The following is a 15,387-nucleotide window of genomic DNA, read 5'->3' as shown; positions in this document are numbered from 1 at the left end:
CTCCTTTTCCCCCCCTTTTTCCCCTTTTCCCCTTTTTCCCCCCTTTTCCCCCTTTTCCTTCTTTCCCCCCTTTTATTCTCCTTTTTTCCCCCATTTTTTCTCCTTTTCCCCCCTTTTTCCCTCCTTTTTTTCCCCCCTTTTTCCCTCCTTTTTCCCCCCTTTTTTCCCCCATTTTTTCTCCTTTTCCCCCATTTTTTCTCCTTTTTTCCCCCCTTTTTTCCCTCCTTTTTTTCCCCCTTTTTTCCCTCCTTTTTCCCCCCTTTTTTCCCCCATTTTTTCTCCTTTTTCCCCCCTTTTTTTTCCTCCTTTCTCCCTCCTTTTTTCCCCCCATTTTTTCTCCTTTTTTCCCCCATTTTTTCTCCTTTTTTCCCCCATTTTTTCTCCTTTTTTTTCCTTTTTTCCCCCGGTTTTTTCCTTCTTCCCCTTTTTTTTTTCCTTTTTTCCCCCCTTTTTTTTGCCTTTTTTCTCCCCTTTTTTTTCCGTTTTTTTCCTTTTTTCCGCGTTTTTTCTCCCCTTTTTTTCCCTTTTTTCCCCCCTTTTCCCCATTTTTTTTCCTTCTTTCCCCTTTTCTTTTCATTTTTTCCCCCCGTTTTTTTTTTCCCCCCTTTTTTTCCCATTTTCCCCCTTTTTTTTCTTTTCCCCCCTTTTTTCTCCCTTTTTTCTTCTTTCCTCTTTTTCCCCCCTTTTTTCCTCCTTTTTCCCCCTTTTTTCCCCCCTTTTTTTCTCTTTTCCCCCATTTTTTCTTTTTCCCCCCTTTTCCCCCCTTTTTTCCCTCCTTTTTCCCCCCTTTTTTCCCCCATTTTTTCTCCTTTTCCCCCCCTTTTTTTCCTTTCCCCCCCTTTTTTCCCCCTTTTTCCCCCCCTTTTTCCCCCATTTTTCCCCCCTTTTTCCCTCCTTTTTCCCCCTTTTTCCCCCATGTTTTCCCCCTTTTTTCCCTCCTTTTTCCCTCCTTTTTTCCCCCATTTTTTCTCCTTTTTCCCCCTTTTTCCCTCCTTTTCCCCCCCCCTTTTTCCCCCATTTTTTCCCCATTTTTCCCCCATTTTTCCCCCCATTTTTCCCCCCTTTTTCCCCCCCTTTCCCCCCCCACTTCCTTCTTTCTCCTCCTTTTTTTTTCCTCTTTTTTTCCCCTCCGCTTTTCTTCCGTTCCTTTTTTTTTTTTTTTTTTTCCTCTTTCTTTTTTTTATTTGCTTTCCTTTTCTTTTGTGTTTTTTTTTTTTTTCTTCTGTTTTTTTTTTTAGGCACAAAAAAATTCCATCGGTCCCACAGTGTGGAGAAAGCAAAGATTGCCAAGCTCGGAATCCCGCCTCGGACATCCCGTGATATGTTCCAAGAAGAGTCCTCATCCCACCCCAACACCAAAAAAAAAACCCCCCCAAAAAAAAAAAAAAAAAATTCCTTTTTTTTTTTTCTTTTTTTTTTTTTTTCCCTTTTTTCCCCTTTTTTTTTTTTTTCCTTCAATTTTTTTTTTTTTTTTTTTTGGTGGGGGTTTTTTTTTTTTTGTTTTTTTTTTTTTTCCTCCTTTTCCCCGTCGGGGATTTTTTTTTTTGTTTTGTTTTTTTTTTTTTTTCCTCTTCGGGATCGGGCCGGATTCGGTCGCGTCCGGGATCGGCCGTCCCAGACTTGTCGGGTACGCGAGGGAAGGGCTCGGGATCGGGATCGGGACGGCGGAGAAGGAATCGGGCACTCGGCTTTTTTTCCGTGGAGAAATCCTATGGGATGGACAGGAAGAAAATCCCATTGGTTCGGGCCCAATCCCAAAAAAAACGTTCCCAAAAAACGGCCCCAAAAGGGATTTGGGAAGGGGTTGGCAGGTGTGGGGTGGGGGGGATGGGTAAGGGGGAATCCGACCCCAAATCCATCCCGAATTCTGACCCCAAATCCATCCCTAATTCCAACCCCAAGATCCTCCAACCCCAAAATCCATCCCTGATACCCAACCCCGATGTTTAATCCTAATATCCGACCCCAAAATCCAGCCCTAATTCCGACCCCAAATCCATCCCTGATTCCGACCCCAAAATCCATCCCTAAATCCGACCCCAATGTTTAATCCCAATATCCGACCTCGAAATCCATCCCTAATTCCGACCCCAAATCCATCCCGAATTCTGACCCCAAAATCCATCCCTGGGACACAACCCCGATGTTAAATCCCAAGATCCGACCCCAAAATCCATCCCTAATTCCGACCCCAAAATCCATCCCTAATTCCGACCCCAATGTTTAATCCCAATATCCGACCCCAAATTCCATCCCTGATTCCAACCCCAAATCCATCCCGAATTCTGACCCCAAAATCCAACCCTGATACCCAACCCCGATGTTTAATCCCAATATCCAACCCCAAAATCCACCCCTAATTCCAACCCCAAAATCCGTCCCTAATTCCGACCTCAAAATCCAACCCCAATTCCGACCCCAAATCCATCCCTAATTCCAACCCCAAAATCCGTCCCTAATTCCGACCCCAAAATCCACCCCTAATTCCGACCTCGAAATCCATCCCTAATTCCGACCCCAAAATCCACCCCTAATTCCGACCCCAAAATCCACCCCTAATTCCGACCCCAAAATCCATCCCTGATTCCGACCCCAAAATCCATCCCTAATTCCGACCCCAAAATCCATCCCTAATTCCGACCCCAAAATCCATCCCTAATTCCGACCCCAAAATCCAGCCCTAATTCCGACCCCAAAATCCATCCCTAATTCCGACCCCAATTTCCATCCCTAATTCCGACCCCAAAATCCATCCCTAATTCCGACCTCGAAATCCATCCCTAATTCCGACCCCAAAATCCATCCCTAATTCCGACCCCAATTTCCATCCCTAATTCCGACCCCAAATCCATCCCTAATTCCGACCCCAAATCCATCCCTAATTCCAACCCCAAAATCCATCCCTAATTCCGACCCCAAAATCCATCCCTAATTCCGACCCTGAAATCCATCCCTAATTCCGACCCTGAAATCCATCCCTAATTCTGACCCCAAAATCCATCCCTAATTCCGACCCCAAAATCCACCCCTAATTCCGACCCCAAAATCCATCCCTGATTCCGACCCCAAAATCCATCCCTAATTCCGACCCCAAAATCCATCCCTAATTCCGACCCCAAAATCCATCCCTAATTCCGACCCCAAAATCCAGCCCTAATTCCGACCCCAAAATCCATCCCTAATTCCGACCCCAATTTCCATCCCTAATTCCGACCCCAAAATCCATCCCTAATTCCGACCTCGAAATCCATCCCTAATTCCGACCCCAAAATCCATCCCTAATTCCGACCCCAATTTCCATCCCTAATTCCGACCCCAAATCCATCCCTAATTCCGACCCCAAAATCCACCCCTAATTCCGACCCCAAATCCATCCCTAATTCCGACCCCAAAATCCATCCCTAATTCCGACCCTGAAATCCATCCCTAATTCCGACCCTGAAATCCATCCCTAATTCTGACCCCAAAATCCATCCCTAATTCCGACCCCAAAATCCATCCCTAATTCCGACCCTGAAATCCATCCCTAATTCTGACCCCAAAATCCATCCCTAATTCCGACCCCAAAATCCATCCCTAATTCCGACCCCAAAATCCATCCCTAATTCCGACCCCAAAATCCATCCCTAATTCCGACCCCAATTTCCATCCCTAATTCCGACCCCAAAATCCATCCCTAATTCCGACCCCAAATTCCGACCCCAAATTCCGACCCCGAAATCCATCCCTAATTCCGACCCCAAATCCATCCCTAAATCCGACCCCAAAATCCATCCCTAACTCCGACCCCAAATCCGTCCCAAATTCCGACCCCAAAATCCATCCCTAATTCCGACCCCAAATCCATCCCTAATTCCGACCCCAAAATCCATCCCTAACTCCGACCCCAAAATCCATCCCTAATTCCGACCCCAAATCCATCCCTAATTCCGACCCCAAAATCCATCCCTAATTCCGACCCCAAAATCCATCCCTAATTCCGACCCCAAATCCATCCCTAATTCCGACCCCAAAATCCATCCCTAATTCCGACCCCAAAATCCATCCCTAATTCCCATCCCGAAGATTCAGCCCTAAAATCCAACCCTAATTCCAGTCCTAATATCCAACCCCAATATCCATCCCAAATGTCCAACCCCAATCCTAACCCCAATCCCGAATTTCCAATCCCGAATTTCCAACCCCAATCCCAACCCAAATGTCCAACCCCAATCCCAACCCCAATCCCCATCCCAAATTTCCAACCCCAACCCCAATCCCCAACCCCATTATCCATCCCTAAATTTCCAACCCCAATCCCAACCCCAATCCCGAATTTCCAATTCCAACCCCAATCCCAACCCCAATCCCAATCCCAAATTTCCAACCCCAATACCCATCCCTAAATATCCAACCCCAATATCCAACCCCAATCCCAACCCCAATATCCAACCTTAAATTTCCAATCCCAACCCCAATCCCAAATTTCCATCCCAAATGTCCAACCCCAATCCCAACCCCAATATCCATCCCTAATTTCCAGCCCAATTTCCAACCCCAATCCCGAATTTCCAACCCCAATCCCAAATGTCCAACCCCAATCCCAACCCCAATACCCATCCCTAAATTTCCCCCCAATCCCAACCCCAATCCCAACCCCAATATCCATCCCTAAATTCCCAACCCCAATCCCAAATGTCCAACCCCAACCCCAACCCCAATCCCGAATTTCCAATCCCAATCCCGAATTTCCAACCCCAACCCCAATCCCCTCCCCAATATCCATCCCCAAATTTCCAACCCCAATATCCAAGCCCAACCCCAACCCCAATCCCAACCCCAATCCCAAATGTCCAACCCCAATCCCAACCCCAGTATCCAACCCTAAATTCCCAACCCCAATATCCATCCCGAATTTCCAACCCCAATGCCAGTCCCAACCCCAATCCCAAATGTCCAACCCCAATCCCAACCCGAATTTCCAACCCCAATCCCAGCCCCAATCCCCATCCCAAATGTCCGACCCCAATATCCAACCCTAAATTTCCAATCCCAACCCCAATCCCGAATTTCCAACCCCAATCCCGAATTTCCAACCCCAATCCCAACCCCAATCCCCATCCCAAATTTCCCAACCCCAATCCCCATCCCAAATGTCCAACCCCAATCCCAACCCCAATATCCAACCCTAAATTTCCAATCCCAACCCCAATCCCAATCCTAATCCCAGTCCCAAATGTCCAACCCCAACCCCAACCCCAACTCCAATCCCAAATTTCCAACCCCAATCCCAACCCCAATCCCGAATTTCCAATCCCAATCCCGAATTTCCAACCCCAACCCCAATCCCAACCCCAATCCTGAATTTCCAACCCCAATCCCAACCCCAATATCCATCCCTGAATTTCCAACCCCAATCCCAATCCCAACCCCAATCCCGAATTTCCAACCCCAATCCCAGCCCCAATCCCCATCCCAAATGTCCGACCCCAATATCCAACCCTAAATTTCCAATCCCAACCCCAATCCCGAATTTCCAACCCCAGTCCCAACCCCAATATCCATCCCTAAATTTCCATCCCTAACTTTCCAATCCCAATCCCAACCCCAATCCTGCATTTCCAACCCCAACCCCAACCCCAATCCGAAATTTCCAACCCCAATCCCAACCCCGAATTTCCAATCCCAATCCCAACCCCAACCCCAATCCCAAATGTCCAACCCCAATCCCAACCCCAATATCCAACCCTAAATTTCCAATCCCAACCCCAATCCCGAATTTCCAACCCCAATCCCAACCCCAATCCCAACCCCAATCCCAAATGTCCAACCCCAATCCCCATCCCAAATTTCCAACCCCAATCCCAACCCCAATCCCGAATTTCCAATCCCAATCCCAAATGTCTAACCCCAATCCCAACCCCAATACCCATCCCTAAATTTCCCCCCAATCCCAACCCCAACCCCAATCCCAACCCCAATCCCGAATTCCCAATCCCAAATGTCCAACCCCAATCCCAACCCCAATACCCATCCCTAAATTTCCCCCCAATCCCAACCCCAATCCCAAATGTCCAACCCCAATCCCAACCCCAATATCCATCCCAAATGTCCAACCCCAACCCCAATCCCGAATTTCCAACCCCAATCCCGAATTTCCAACCCCAATCCCATCCCCAATCCCCAATCCCCAACCCCAATCCCAATCCCAACCCCAATCCCGAATTTCCGACCCCAATCCCGAATTTCCAACCCCAATCCCAACCCCAAATGTCCGACCCCAATATCCATCCCTAAATTTCCCCCCAATCCCAACCCCAATCCCGAATTTCCAACCCCAACCCCAATCCCAATCCCAATCCTAATCCCAGTCCCAAATGTCCAACCCCAACCCCAAACCCAATCCCAAATTCCCAACCCCAATCCCAAATTTCCAACCCCAATCCCAACCCCAATCCCAACCCCAATATCCAACCCTAAATTTCCTATCCCAACCCCAACCCCAATCCCAATCCCAATCCCGAATTCCCAACCCCAAGAGTCCCCGTGGGAACGCTCCGGGATCCCCCCCCCAGTTTTGGGATTCCTCGGGAATTCCGGGATCTTTTCTCCCTGGGGCCTCTCCCGACATTCCGGGAGCGTTTGGGATTTCGGGACTTGGGATCGCGGATCCTTGGGAATCGTCGCCACCCCATGGGGGATTCCCGAGCCCTCCCAGGAATGGGGATCCCGGAGGGATTTGGGATCCGGGAATGGGGATCCCGGAGGGATTTGGGGTCCGGGAATGGGGATCCCGGAGGGATTTGGGGTCCAGAAATGGGGATTTAGGGGGGATTTGGGATCCAGGAGGGATTTGGGGTCCAGGAGGGATTTGGGATCCGGGAGGGATTTGGGATCCGGGAATGGGGATTTAGGAGGGATTTGGGGTCCGGGAATGGGGATCCCGGAGGGATTTGGGATCCGGGAATGGGGATTTAGGAGGGATTTGGGGTCCGGGAATGGGGATTTAGGGGGGATTTGGGATCCGGGAATGGGAATCCAGGAGGGATTTGGGATCCGGGAGGGATTTGGGATCCGGGAATGGGGATCTGGGAGGGATTTGGGGTCCGGGAATGGGGATTTAGGGGGGATTTGGGATCCGGGAATGGGGATCTGGGAGGGATTTGGGGATCCAGGAGGGATTTGGGGGTTGAGGAATTGGGATCCCAGAGGGATTTGGGGTCCAGGAATGGGAATCTGGGAGGGATTTGGGGTCCAGGAATGGGAATCCAGGAGGGATTTGGGGTCCGGGAATGGGGATTTAGGAGGGATTTGGGGTCCAGGAGGGATTTGGGATCCGGGAATGGGAATCCAGGGGGGATTTGGGATCCGGGAGGGATTTGGGGATCCAGGACTGGGAATTTGGGGATCCAGGAGGAATTTGGGAATCCAGGACTGGGAAATTTGGGAATCCAGGAGTGGGGAATTTGGGAATCCAGGAATGGGGAATTCGGGGATCCAGGAGGAATTTGGGGGTTCAGGAATGGGAATTCAGGAGAGATTTGGGGGTTCAGGACTGGGAATTCGGGAATCCAGGACTGGGAATTTGGGGATCCAGGAATGGGGAATTTGGGGATCCAGGACTGGGAATCCAGGAGGAATTTGGGGGTTCAGGAATGGGAATTTGGGGATCCAGGAATGGGAATTTGGGAATCCAGGAATGGGGAATTTGGGGATCCAGGAATGGGAATCCAGGAGGGATTTGGGGGGTTCAGGAATGAGGATCCAGGAGCAGTTTGGGAATTCAGGAATGGGAATCCAGGAGAGATTTGGGGGTTCAGGTATGGGAATTTGGGGATCCAGGAGTGGGAATTTGGGAATCCAGGAGGGATTTGGGGATCCAGGAATGGGAATTTGGGGGTTCAGGAATTTGGGATCCAGGAGGGATTTGGGGATCCCGGAGGAATTTGGGGGTTCAGGAATGGGGATTCAGGAGAGATTTGGGGGTTCAGGACTGGGAATTTGGGGATCCAGGAGTGGGAATTTGGGATCCAGGACTGGGAATTTGGGAATCCAGGACTGGGAATTTGGGGATCCAGGAATGGGGAATTTGGGGATCCAGGAGTGGGAATTTGGGATCCAGGACTGGGAATTTGGGATCCAGGACTGGGGAATTTGGGGATCCAGGACTGGGAATTTGGGAATCCAGGAATGGGGAATTTGGGGATCCAGGAATGGGGAATTTGGGGATCCAGGACTGGGAATTTGGGAATCCAGGAATGGGGAATTCGGGAATCCAGGAATGGGGAATTTGGGGATCCAGGAGTGGGAATTCGGGGCCGGACCTTTTTACATCTGTCCCATGTGGTTGGAGGCGTCGCCCATGCCGGGGTGGGGCCCTGCCAGCGAGAGCGGGGGCGGCTCCGAGGAGACTTTCTCTTCTTCCCTCCTCTTGAGGCACGCGGCCTTGGGGTTGAGATTGCGTTCTGCGGGATACAGCGGGGGTCGGTGTGGGAAATGGGGGGGGTTCGGGGGGAAAAGGGGGGATTTCGGGGGGGAAATGGAAAAAATTCCGTGGGGAAATGGAAAAAATTCTGTGGGGAAATGGAAAAAATTCCGTGGGGAAAAGGAGAAATTTCTGTGGGGAAATGGAGAAATTTCTGTGGAGAAATGGAAAAAATTCTGTGGGGAAATGGAAAAAATTCTGTGGAGAAATGGAGAAATTCCATGGAGAAAAATTCTATGGAGAAAAGGAGGAATTCTGTGGGGAAATGGAAAAATTCCGTGGAGAAATGGAGGAATTGTGTGGGGAAATTCCATGGGGAAATGGAGGAATTCTGTGGGGAAAAGGAGAAATTCTGTGGGGGAAAAGGGGGGATTTCGGGGGGAAATGGGGGGAATTTCGGGGGGGAAAGGGAGAATTCTGGGGGGAAAAGGGGGAATTCTGGGGGGAAAATTCCATGGGGAAATGGAAAAATTCCGTGGGGAAATGGAGAAATTCCATGGAGAAAAATTCTATGGAGAAAAGGAGGAATTCTGTGGGGAAATGGAAAAATTCCGTGGAGAAAAGGAAAAAATTCCATGGAGAGCGGGAGAAACTCCAGGGAGAAGAGCACCGACTCCATGGAGAACAGGAGAACCTCCATGGAGAACTTCACCAACTCCATGGAGGACCTCACCAATTCCATGGAGAACACCAGAACCTCCATGGAGAACAGAAGAACTTCCAAGGAGAATCTCCATGGAGAACACCAGAACCTCCATGGAGAACTTCACAAACTCCATGCAGAACTTCACCAACTCCACGAAGAACCCCAAAACCTCCATGAAGAACCTCCATGAAGAACCCAAGAACCTCCATGGAGAACCCCAGAACCTCCATGGAAAACACCAGAACCTCCATGAAGAACCCAAGAACCTCCACGGAAAACACCAGAACCTCCATGAAGAACCCCAGAACCTCCATGAAGAACCTCCATGAAGAACCCTGAAACCTTCATGGAAAACACCAGAACCTCCATGAAGAACTTCACCAACTCCACGAAGAACCCCAAAACCTCCATGAAGAACCTCCATGGAGAACCCAAGAACCTCCATGAAGAACCCAAGAACCTCCATGGAAAACTTTGCCAACTCCATAGAGAACGGGAGAACCTCCACGAAAAACCTCAAAACCTCCACGGAAAACCCCAAAACCTCCATGAAGAACCTCCATGAAGAACCCCAGAACCTCCATGGAGAACACCAAAACCTCCACGAAGAACCCAAGAACCTCCATGGAGAACACAAGAACTTCCATGGAAAACACCAGAACCTCCATGGAGAAAAGCAGAACCTCCATGAAGAACCCCAAAACCTCCATGAAGAACCCCAAGAACCTCCACGAAGAACCTCCATGAAGAACTCCGAAACCTCCATGGAAAACACCAGAACCTCCATGGAGAACTTCACCAACCCCACAAAGAACCCCAAAACCTCCACGAAGAACCCCATAACCTCCATGAAGAACCTCCATGGAGAACCTCCATGGAGAACACCAAAACCTCCGTGGAAAACACCAGAACCTCCATGGAGAACACCGCAAGCTCCATGAAGAACCTCCATGAAGAACCCAAGAACCTCCATGGAGAACACAAGAACTTCCATGGAAAACACCAGAACCTCCATGGAGAAAAGCAGAATCTCTATGAAGAACACCAGAACCTCCAAGAACCTCCATGGAGAACCCCAAAAACCTCTATGAAGAACCTCCATGGAGAACCCAAGAACCTCCATGAAGAACACCAGAACCTCCATAGAGAACTTCAAAAACTCCATGGAGAACTTCACCAACTCCATGGAAAACACCAGAACCTCCATGAAGAACCTCCATGGACAACAGGTGAAGCTCCATGGAGAACTTCACCAAGTCCACGAAGAACCCCAAAACCTCCATGAAGAACCCAAGAACCTCCACGGAAAACACCAGAACCTCCACGAAGAACCCAAGAACCTCCATGAAGAACCCAAGAACCTCCACGGAGAACACCAGAACCTCCATGAAGAACCCCAGAACCTCCATGAAGAACCCAAGAACCTCCATGGAAAACACCAGAACCTCCATGGAGAAAAGCAGAACCTCCACGAAGAACCCCAAAACCTCCACGAAGAACCCAAGAACCTCCACGGAAAACACCAGAACCTCCATGGAGAATCTCCATGAAGAACCCCAGAACCTCCATGGAGAACAGGAGAACCTCCATAGAGAACTTCACGAACTCTGTGGAGAACCCCAAAACCTCCATGGAAAACACCAGAACCTCCATGGAGAACTTCACAAACTCCACGAAGAACCCCAAAACCTCCATGAAGAACCTCCATGAAGAACCCAAGAACCTCCATGGAGAAAAGCAGAACCTCCATGGAGAACCCCAGAACCTCCATGGAGAACACCAGAACCTCCATGGAGAACCCAAGAACCTCCATGGAAAACACCAGAACCTCCATGGAGAACAGGAGAACCTCCATAGAGAACTTCACCAACCCCACAAAGAACCCCAAAACCTCCACGAAGAACCCCATAACCTCCATGAAGAACCTCCATGGAGAACCTCCATGGAGAACACCAAAACCTCCACGAAGAACCCAAGAACCTCCATGGAGAACCCAAGAACTTCCATGGAAAACACCAGAACCTCCATGGAGAAAAGCAGAACCTCCATGAAGAACACCAGAACCTCCAAGAACCTCCATGGAGAACCCCAAAAACCTCTATGAAGAACCTCCATGGAGAACCCAAGAACCTCCATGGAGAACACCAGAACCTCCATAGAGAACTTCAAAAACTCCATGGAGAACTTCAACAACTCCATGGAGAACACCAGAACCTCCATGAAGAACTTCACCAACTCCATGGAGAACACCAGAGCTTCCATGAAGAACCTCCATGGAGAACAGGAGAACTTCCATGGAGAAAAGCAGAACCTCCATGGAAAACACCAGAACCTCCTTGGAGAACCCAAGAACCTCCATGGAAAACACCAGAACCTCCATGGAGAACACAAGAACCTCCACGGAAAACACCAGAACCTCCATGGAGAACCCCAAAACCTCCCCAAAAAACCCCAAACCCTCCCCCCCAGCCCACCCCTCCCCTCCTCCGCCCCCGACTGACCTCGGACCTGCTGCTCCAGGCTGAGGATGACGGCCACGGCCTGGTGCAGGATGAGCAGCTTGGTCTGCGGCTTGTCGCTCTTGAGGTGCAGCTGCACCATGCGGCCCAGCTCCTTGAAGGCCTCGTTGATGTCGCGCACGCGCAGCCGCTCCCGCGCGTTGTTGGCCATCCTGCGCTCCTTCTCCCGCTCGGCCTTCTGCTCCGGCGTCAGGTCCTCGTCGTCGTTATTGCTGCGGGACATCAAAGGGCCCGCCGGCCGATCCTCGCTCAGACCGGGCAGCAAAAAAAATCTCATTTTTTTGGGGATTTTTTGGGATTTTTTTGAGGATTTTTTTTGTGATTTTTTGGGATTTTTTTACGATTTTTTGGCAATTTTTTAAGGATTTTTTGGGATTTTTTTGAGATTTTTTTGAGGATTTTTTGAGATTTTTTGTGATTTTTTTTGCAATTTTTTTAGGATTTTTTAGGATTTTTTGGCGATTTTTTGGGGACTTTTAGTGATTTTTTTGCGATTTTTTGGAGATTTTTTGGGGATTTTCTGGGATTTTTTGGAAGTTTTTTGGGATTTTTCTGGCGATTTTTTGGGGAATTTTTTGAGATTTTTTGGGGAATTTTTGGAGATTTTTTGCAATTTTTTGGGGATTTTTTTGGAGTTTTTTGGGGACTTTTTGGGATTTTTTTGGCCATTTTTTGCGATTTTTTAGTGATTTTTTTTCCATTTTTTTTAGGATTTTTTGGGATTTTTTTGAGATTTTTTGGCAATTTTTTACATTTTTCTGGGATTTTTTAAAGATTTTTTTGCAATTTTTTGGGGATTTTTTGGGGATATTTTGGGATTTTTTTGCAATTTTTGGGGATTTTTTTGGAGATTTTTTTGGCGATTTTTCCGCCATTTTTTGTCCATTTTTGGCCATTTCCGGGGGCATTTCCAGGTGCCTTTTCCCCGATGTTCGGGGCCGTTTTGGGGGATTTGGCGGCGGCGCTGTTGGGGATCCGCTGGGATTTTGGGGCCGTTTGCTCGCTGGGGCGCAGCCGCTCCCGCGCGTTGTTGGCCATCCTGCGCTCCTGCTCGCGCTCGGCCTTCTGCTCCGGCGTCAGGTCCTCGTCGTCGTTATTGCTGCGGGACGGCACAAGGCAACAGGCCCGTCCTCGCTCAGACCGGGCAGCAAAACAAATCCAAGTTTTTGGGGATTTTTGGGGATTTTTTGCGATTTTTTTGCGATTTTTTTTGAGTTTTTTGGCGATTTTTGAAGATTTTTTTTGCAATTTTTTTGGATTTTTTTGGGAGTTTTTTGGGGATTTTTGGGGGATTTTTTGGCAATTTTTTGGGATTTTTTTTGGAATTTTTTGGGATTTTTTTTGGAATTTTTTGGGATTTTTTGGCGATTTTTTGCAATTTTTTTAGGGATTTTTTCAGATTTTTTTGGGATTTTTTTGCAATTTTTTGGGGATTTTGGGGGATTTTTTTGAGATTTTTTTGGGGATTTTTTGCGATTTTTTTCCAATTTTTTTTGCAATTTTTTTAGGATTTTTTGGGATTTTTTGGAGATTTTTTGGGGATTTTTTTGGGATTTTTTGGGGATTTTTTGAGGATTTTTTGGGCAATTTTTTGGGATTTTTTGGCAATTTTTTGGGATTTTTTGGCAATTTTTTTAGGATTTTTGGGGATTTTTGGGGGGATTTTTTGGGCAATTTTTTGGGGATTTTTGGGGATTTTTTTGCAATTTCTGGGGGATTTTTTGGAGATTTTTTTGGCGATTTTTCCACCATTTTTTGTTGGCCATCCTGCGCTCCTTCTCGCGCTCGGCCTTCTGCTCCGGCGGCAGGTCCTCGTCGTCGTTATTGCTGCGGGACGGCACAAGGCAACAGGCCCGTCCTCGCTCAGACCGGGCAGCAAAACAAATCCAAGTTTTTGGGGATTTTTTGGGATTTTTTTAGGGATTTTTTGCGATTTTTTTGCGATTTTTTGGACATTTTTTAAGGATTTTTGGGGATTTTTTGGGGGATTTTTTGCGATTTTTTTTGCAATTTTTTTAGGATTTTTTGGCGATTTTTGGGGGATTTTTTGGCGATTTTTTGGGATTTTTAGTGATTTTTTTTGCGATTTTTTGGAGATTTTTTGGGGATTTTTTTGGGATTTTTTTCGGAATTTTTTGGGATTTTTTGGGGATTTTTTGGGATTTTTTGGGGATTTTTTTGACAATTTTTTGGGGATTTTTTTGGATCTTTTGCAATTTTTTGGGGATTTTTTTTGCAATTTTTGGGGGATTTTTTTGAGATTTTTTTTGGGATTTTTTGCAATTTTTTTCCAAATTTTTTTGCAATTTTTTTAGGATTTTTTGGGATTTTTTTAAAGATTTTTTGCAATTTTTTGGGGGTTTTTTGGGATTTTTCTGCGATTTTTTGGGGATTTTTTGCGATTTTTTTGCAATTTTTTTGGGATTTTTGGGGATTTTTTTGAGATTTTTTGGGGATTTTTTGGAGATTTTTTGGGGATTTTTTGGAGATTTTTTGGCATTTTTTTGAGATTTTTTGGGGGATTTTTTGCGATTTTTTTTTAAATTTTTTTTTGCAATTTTTTTAGGATTTTTTGGGATTTTTTTGAGATTTTTTGGCAATTTTTTACATTTTTCTGGGATTTTTTAAAGATTTTTTGCAATTTTTTGAGATTTTTTGGGGATTTTTTAGGATTCTTTTGCAATTTCTGGGGGATTTTTTGGGGGATTTTTTAGAGGATTTTTCCGCCATTTTGGGCCCATTTTTGGCCCATTTCCGGGGGCATTTCCAGGTGCCTTTTCCCCGATGTTCGGGGCCGTTTTGGGGGATTTGGCGGCGGCGCTGTTGGGGATCCGCTGGGATTTTGGGGCCGTTTGCTCGCTGGGGCGCAGCCGCTCCCGCGCGTTGTTGGCCATCCTGCGCTCCTGCTCGCGCTCGGCCTTCTGCTCCGGCGTCAGGTCCTCGTCGTCGTTATTGCTGCGGGACGGCACAAGGCAACAGGCCCGTCCTCGCTCAGACCGGGCAGCAAAACAAATCCAAGTTTTTGGGGATTTTTGGGGATTTTTTGCGATTTTTTTGCGATTTTTTTTGAGTTTTTTGGCGATTTTTGAAGATTTTTTTTGCAATTTTTTTGGATTTTTTTGGGAGTTTTTTGGGGATTTTTGGGGGATTTTTTGGCAATTTTTTGGGATTTTTTTTGGAATTTTTTGGGATTTTTTTTGGAATTTTTTGGGATTTTTTGGCGATTTTTTGCAATTTTTTTAGGGATTTTTTCAGATTTTTTTGGGATTTTTTTGCAATTTTTTGGGGATTTTGGGGGATTTTTTTGAGATTTTTTTGGGGATTTTTTGCGATTTTTTTCCAATTTTTTTTGCAATTTTTTTAGGATTTTTTGGGATTTTTTGGAGATTTTTTGGGGATTTTTTTGGGATTTTTTGGGGATTTTTTGAGGATTTTTTGGGCAATTTTTTGGGATTTTTTGGCAATTTTTTGGGATTTTTTGGCAATTTTTTTAGGATTTTTGGGGATTTTTGGGGGGATTTTTTGGGCAATTTTTTGGGGATTTTTGGGGATTTTTTTGCAATTTCTGGGGGATTTTTTGGAGATTTTTTTGGCGATTTTTCCACCATTTTTTGTTGGCCATCCTGCGCTCCTTCTCGCGCTCGGCCTTCTGCTCCGGCGGCAGGTCCTCGTCGTCGTTATTGCTGCGGGACGGCACAAGGCAACAGGCCCGTCCTCGCTCAGACCGGGCAGCAAAACAAATCCAAGTTTTTGGGGAT

The 15,387-nt window shown here is 47.0% G+C and overlaps 1 protein-coding gene across 6 annotated transcripts in view; it reads right to left on the bottom strand.

Annotated features, from left to right (window-relative positions):
- Window positions 1–1,554: 1,554 nt before the first annotated feature.
- LOC138101678 (transcription factor 4) overlaps window positions 1,555–15,387 on the bottom strand; it is an 84,823-nt gene continuing 70,990 nt past the window's right edge. For all 6 annotated transcript variants that reach the window (XM_068999457.1, XM_068999452.1, XM_068999455.1 and 3 more), the window contains exons 11-13: window positions 11,612–11,841; window positions 8,304–8,444; window positions 1,555–1,709 (exon numbers count right to left, since the gene is read on the bottom strand). In XM_068999457.1, coding sequence (XP_068855558.1) covers window positions 8,308–8,444; window positions 11,612–11,841 — 367 coding nt within the window. In that variant the 3' untranslated portion in view covers window positions 1,555–1,709; window positions 8,304–8,307. The remainder of the gene's footprint in view (window positions 1,710–8,303; window positions 8,445–11,611; window positions 11,842–15,387) is intronic.

Source organism: Aphelocoma coerulescens, unplaced genomic scaffold, assembly GCF_041296385.1.
Source record: "Aphelocoma coerulescens isolate FSJ_1873_10779 unplaced genomic scaffold, UR_Acoe_1.0 HiC_scaffold_390, whole genome shotgun sequence".
Taxonomy (NCBI): Eukaryota; Metazoa; Chordata; class Aves; order Passeriformes; family Corvidae; genus Aphelocoma; species Aphelocoma coerulescens.
Note: the sequence above shows the minus strand (reverse complement) of the source record. Positions and strands in the feature narration are given on the sequence as shown.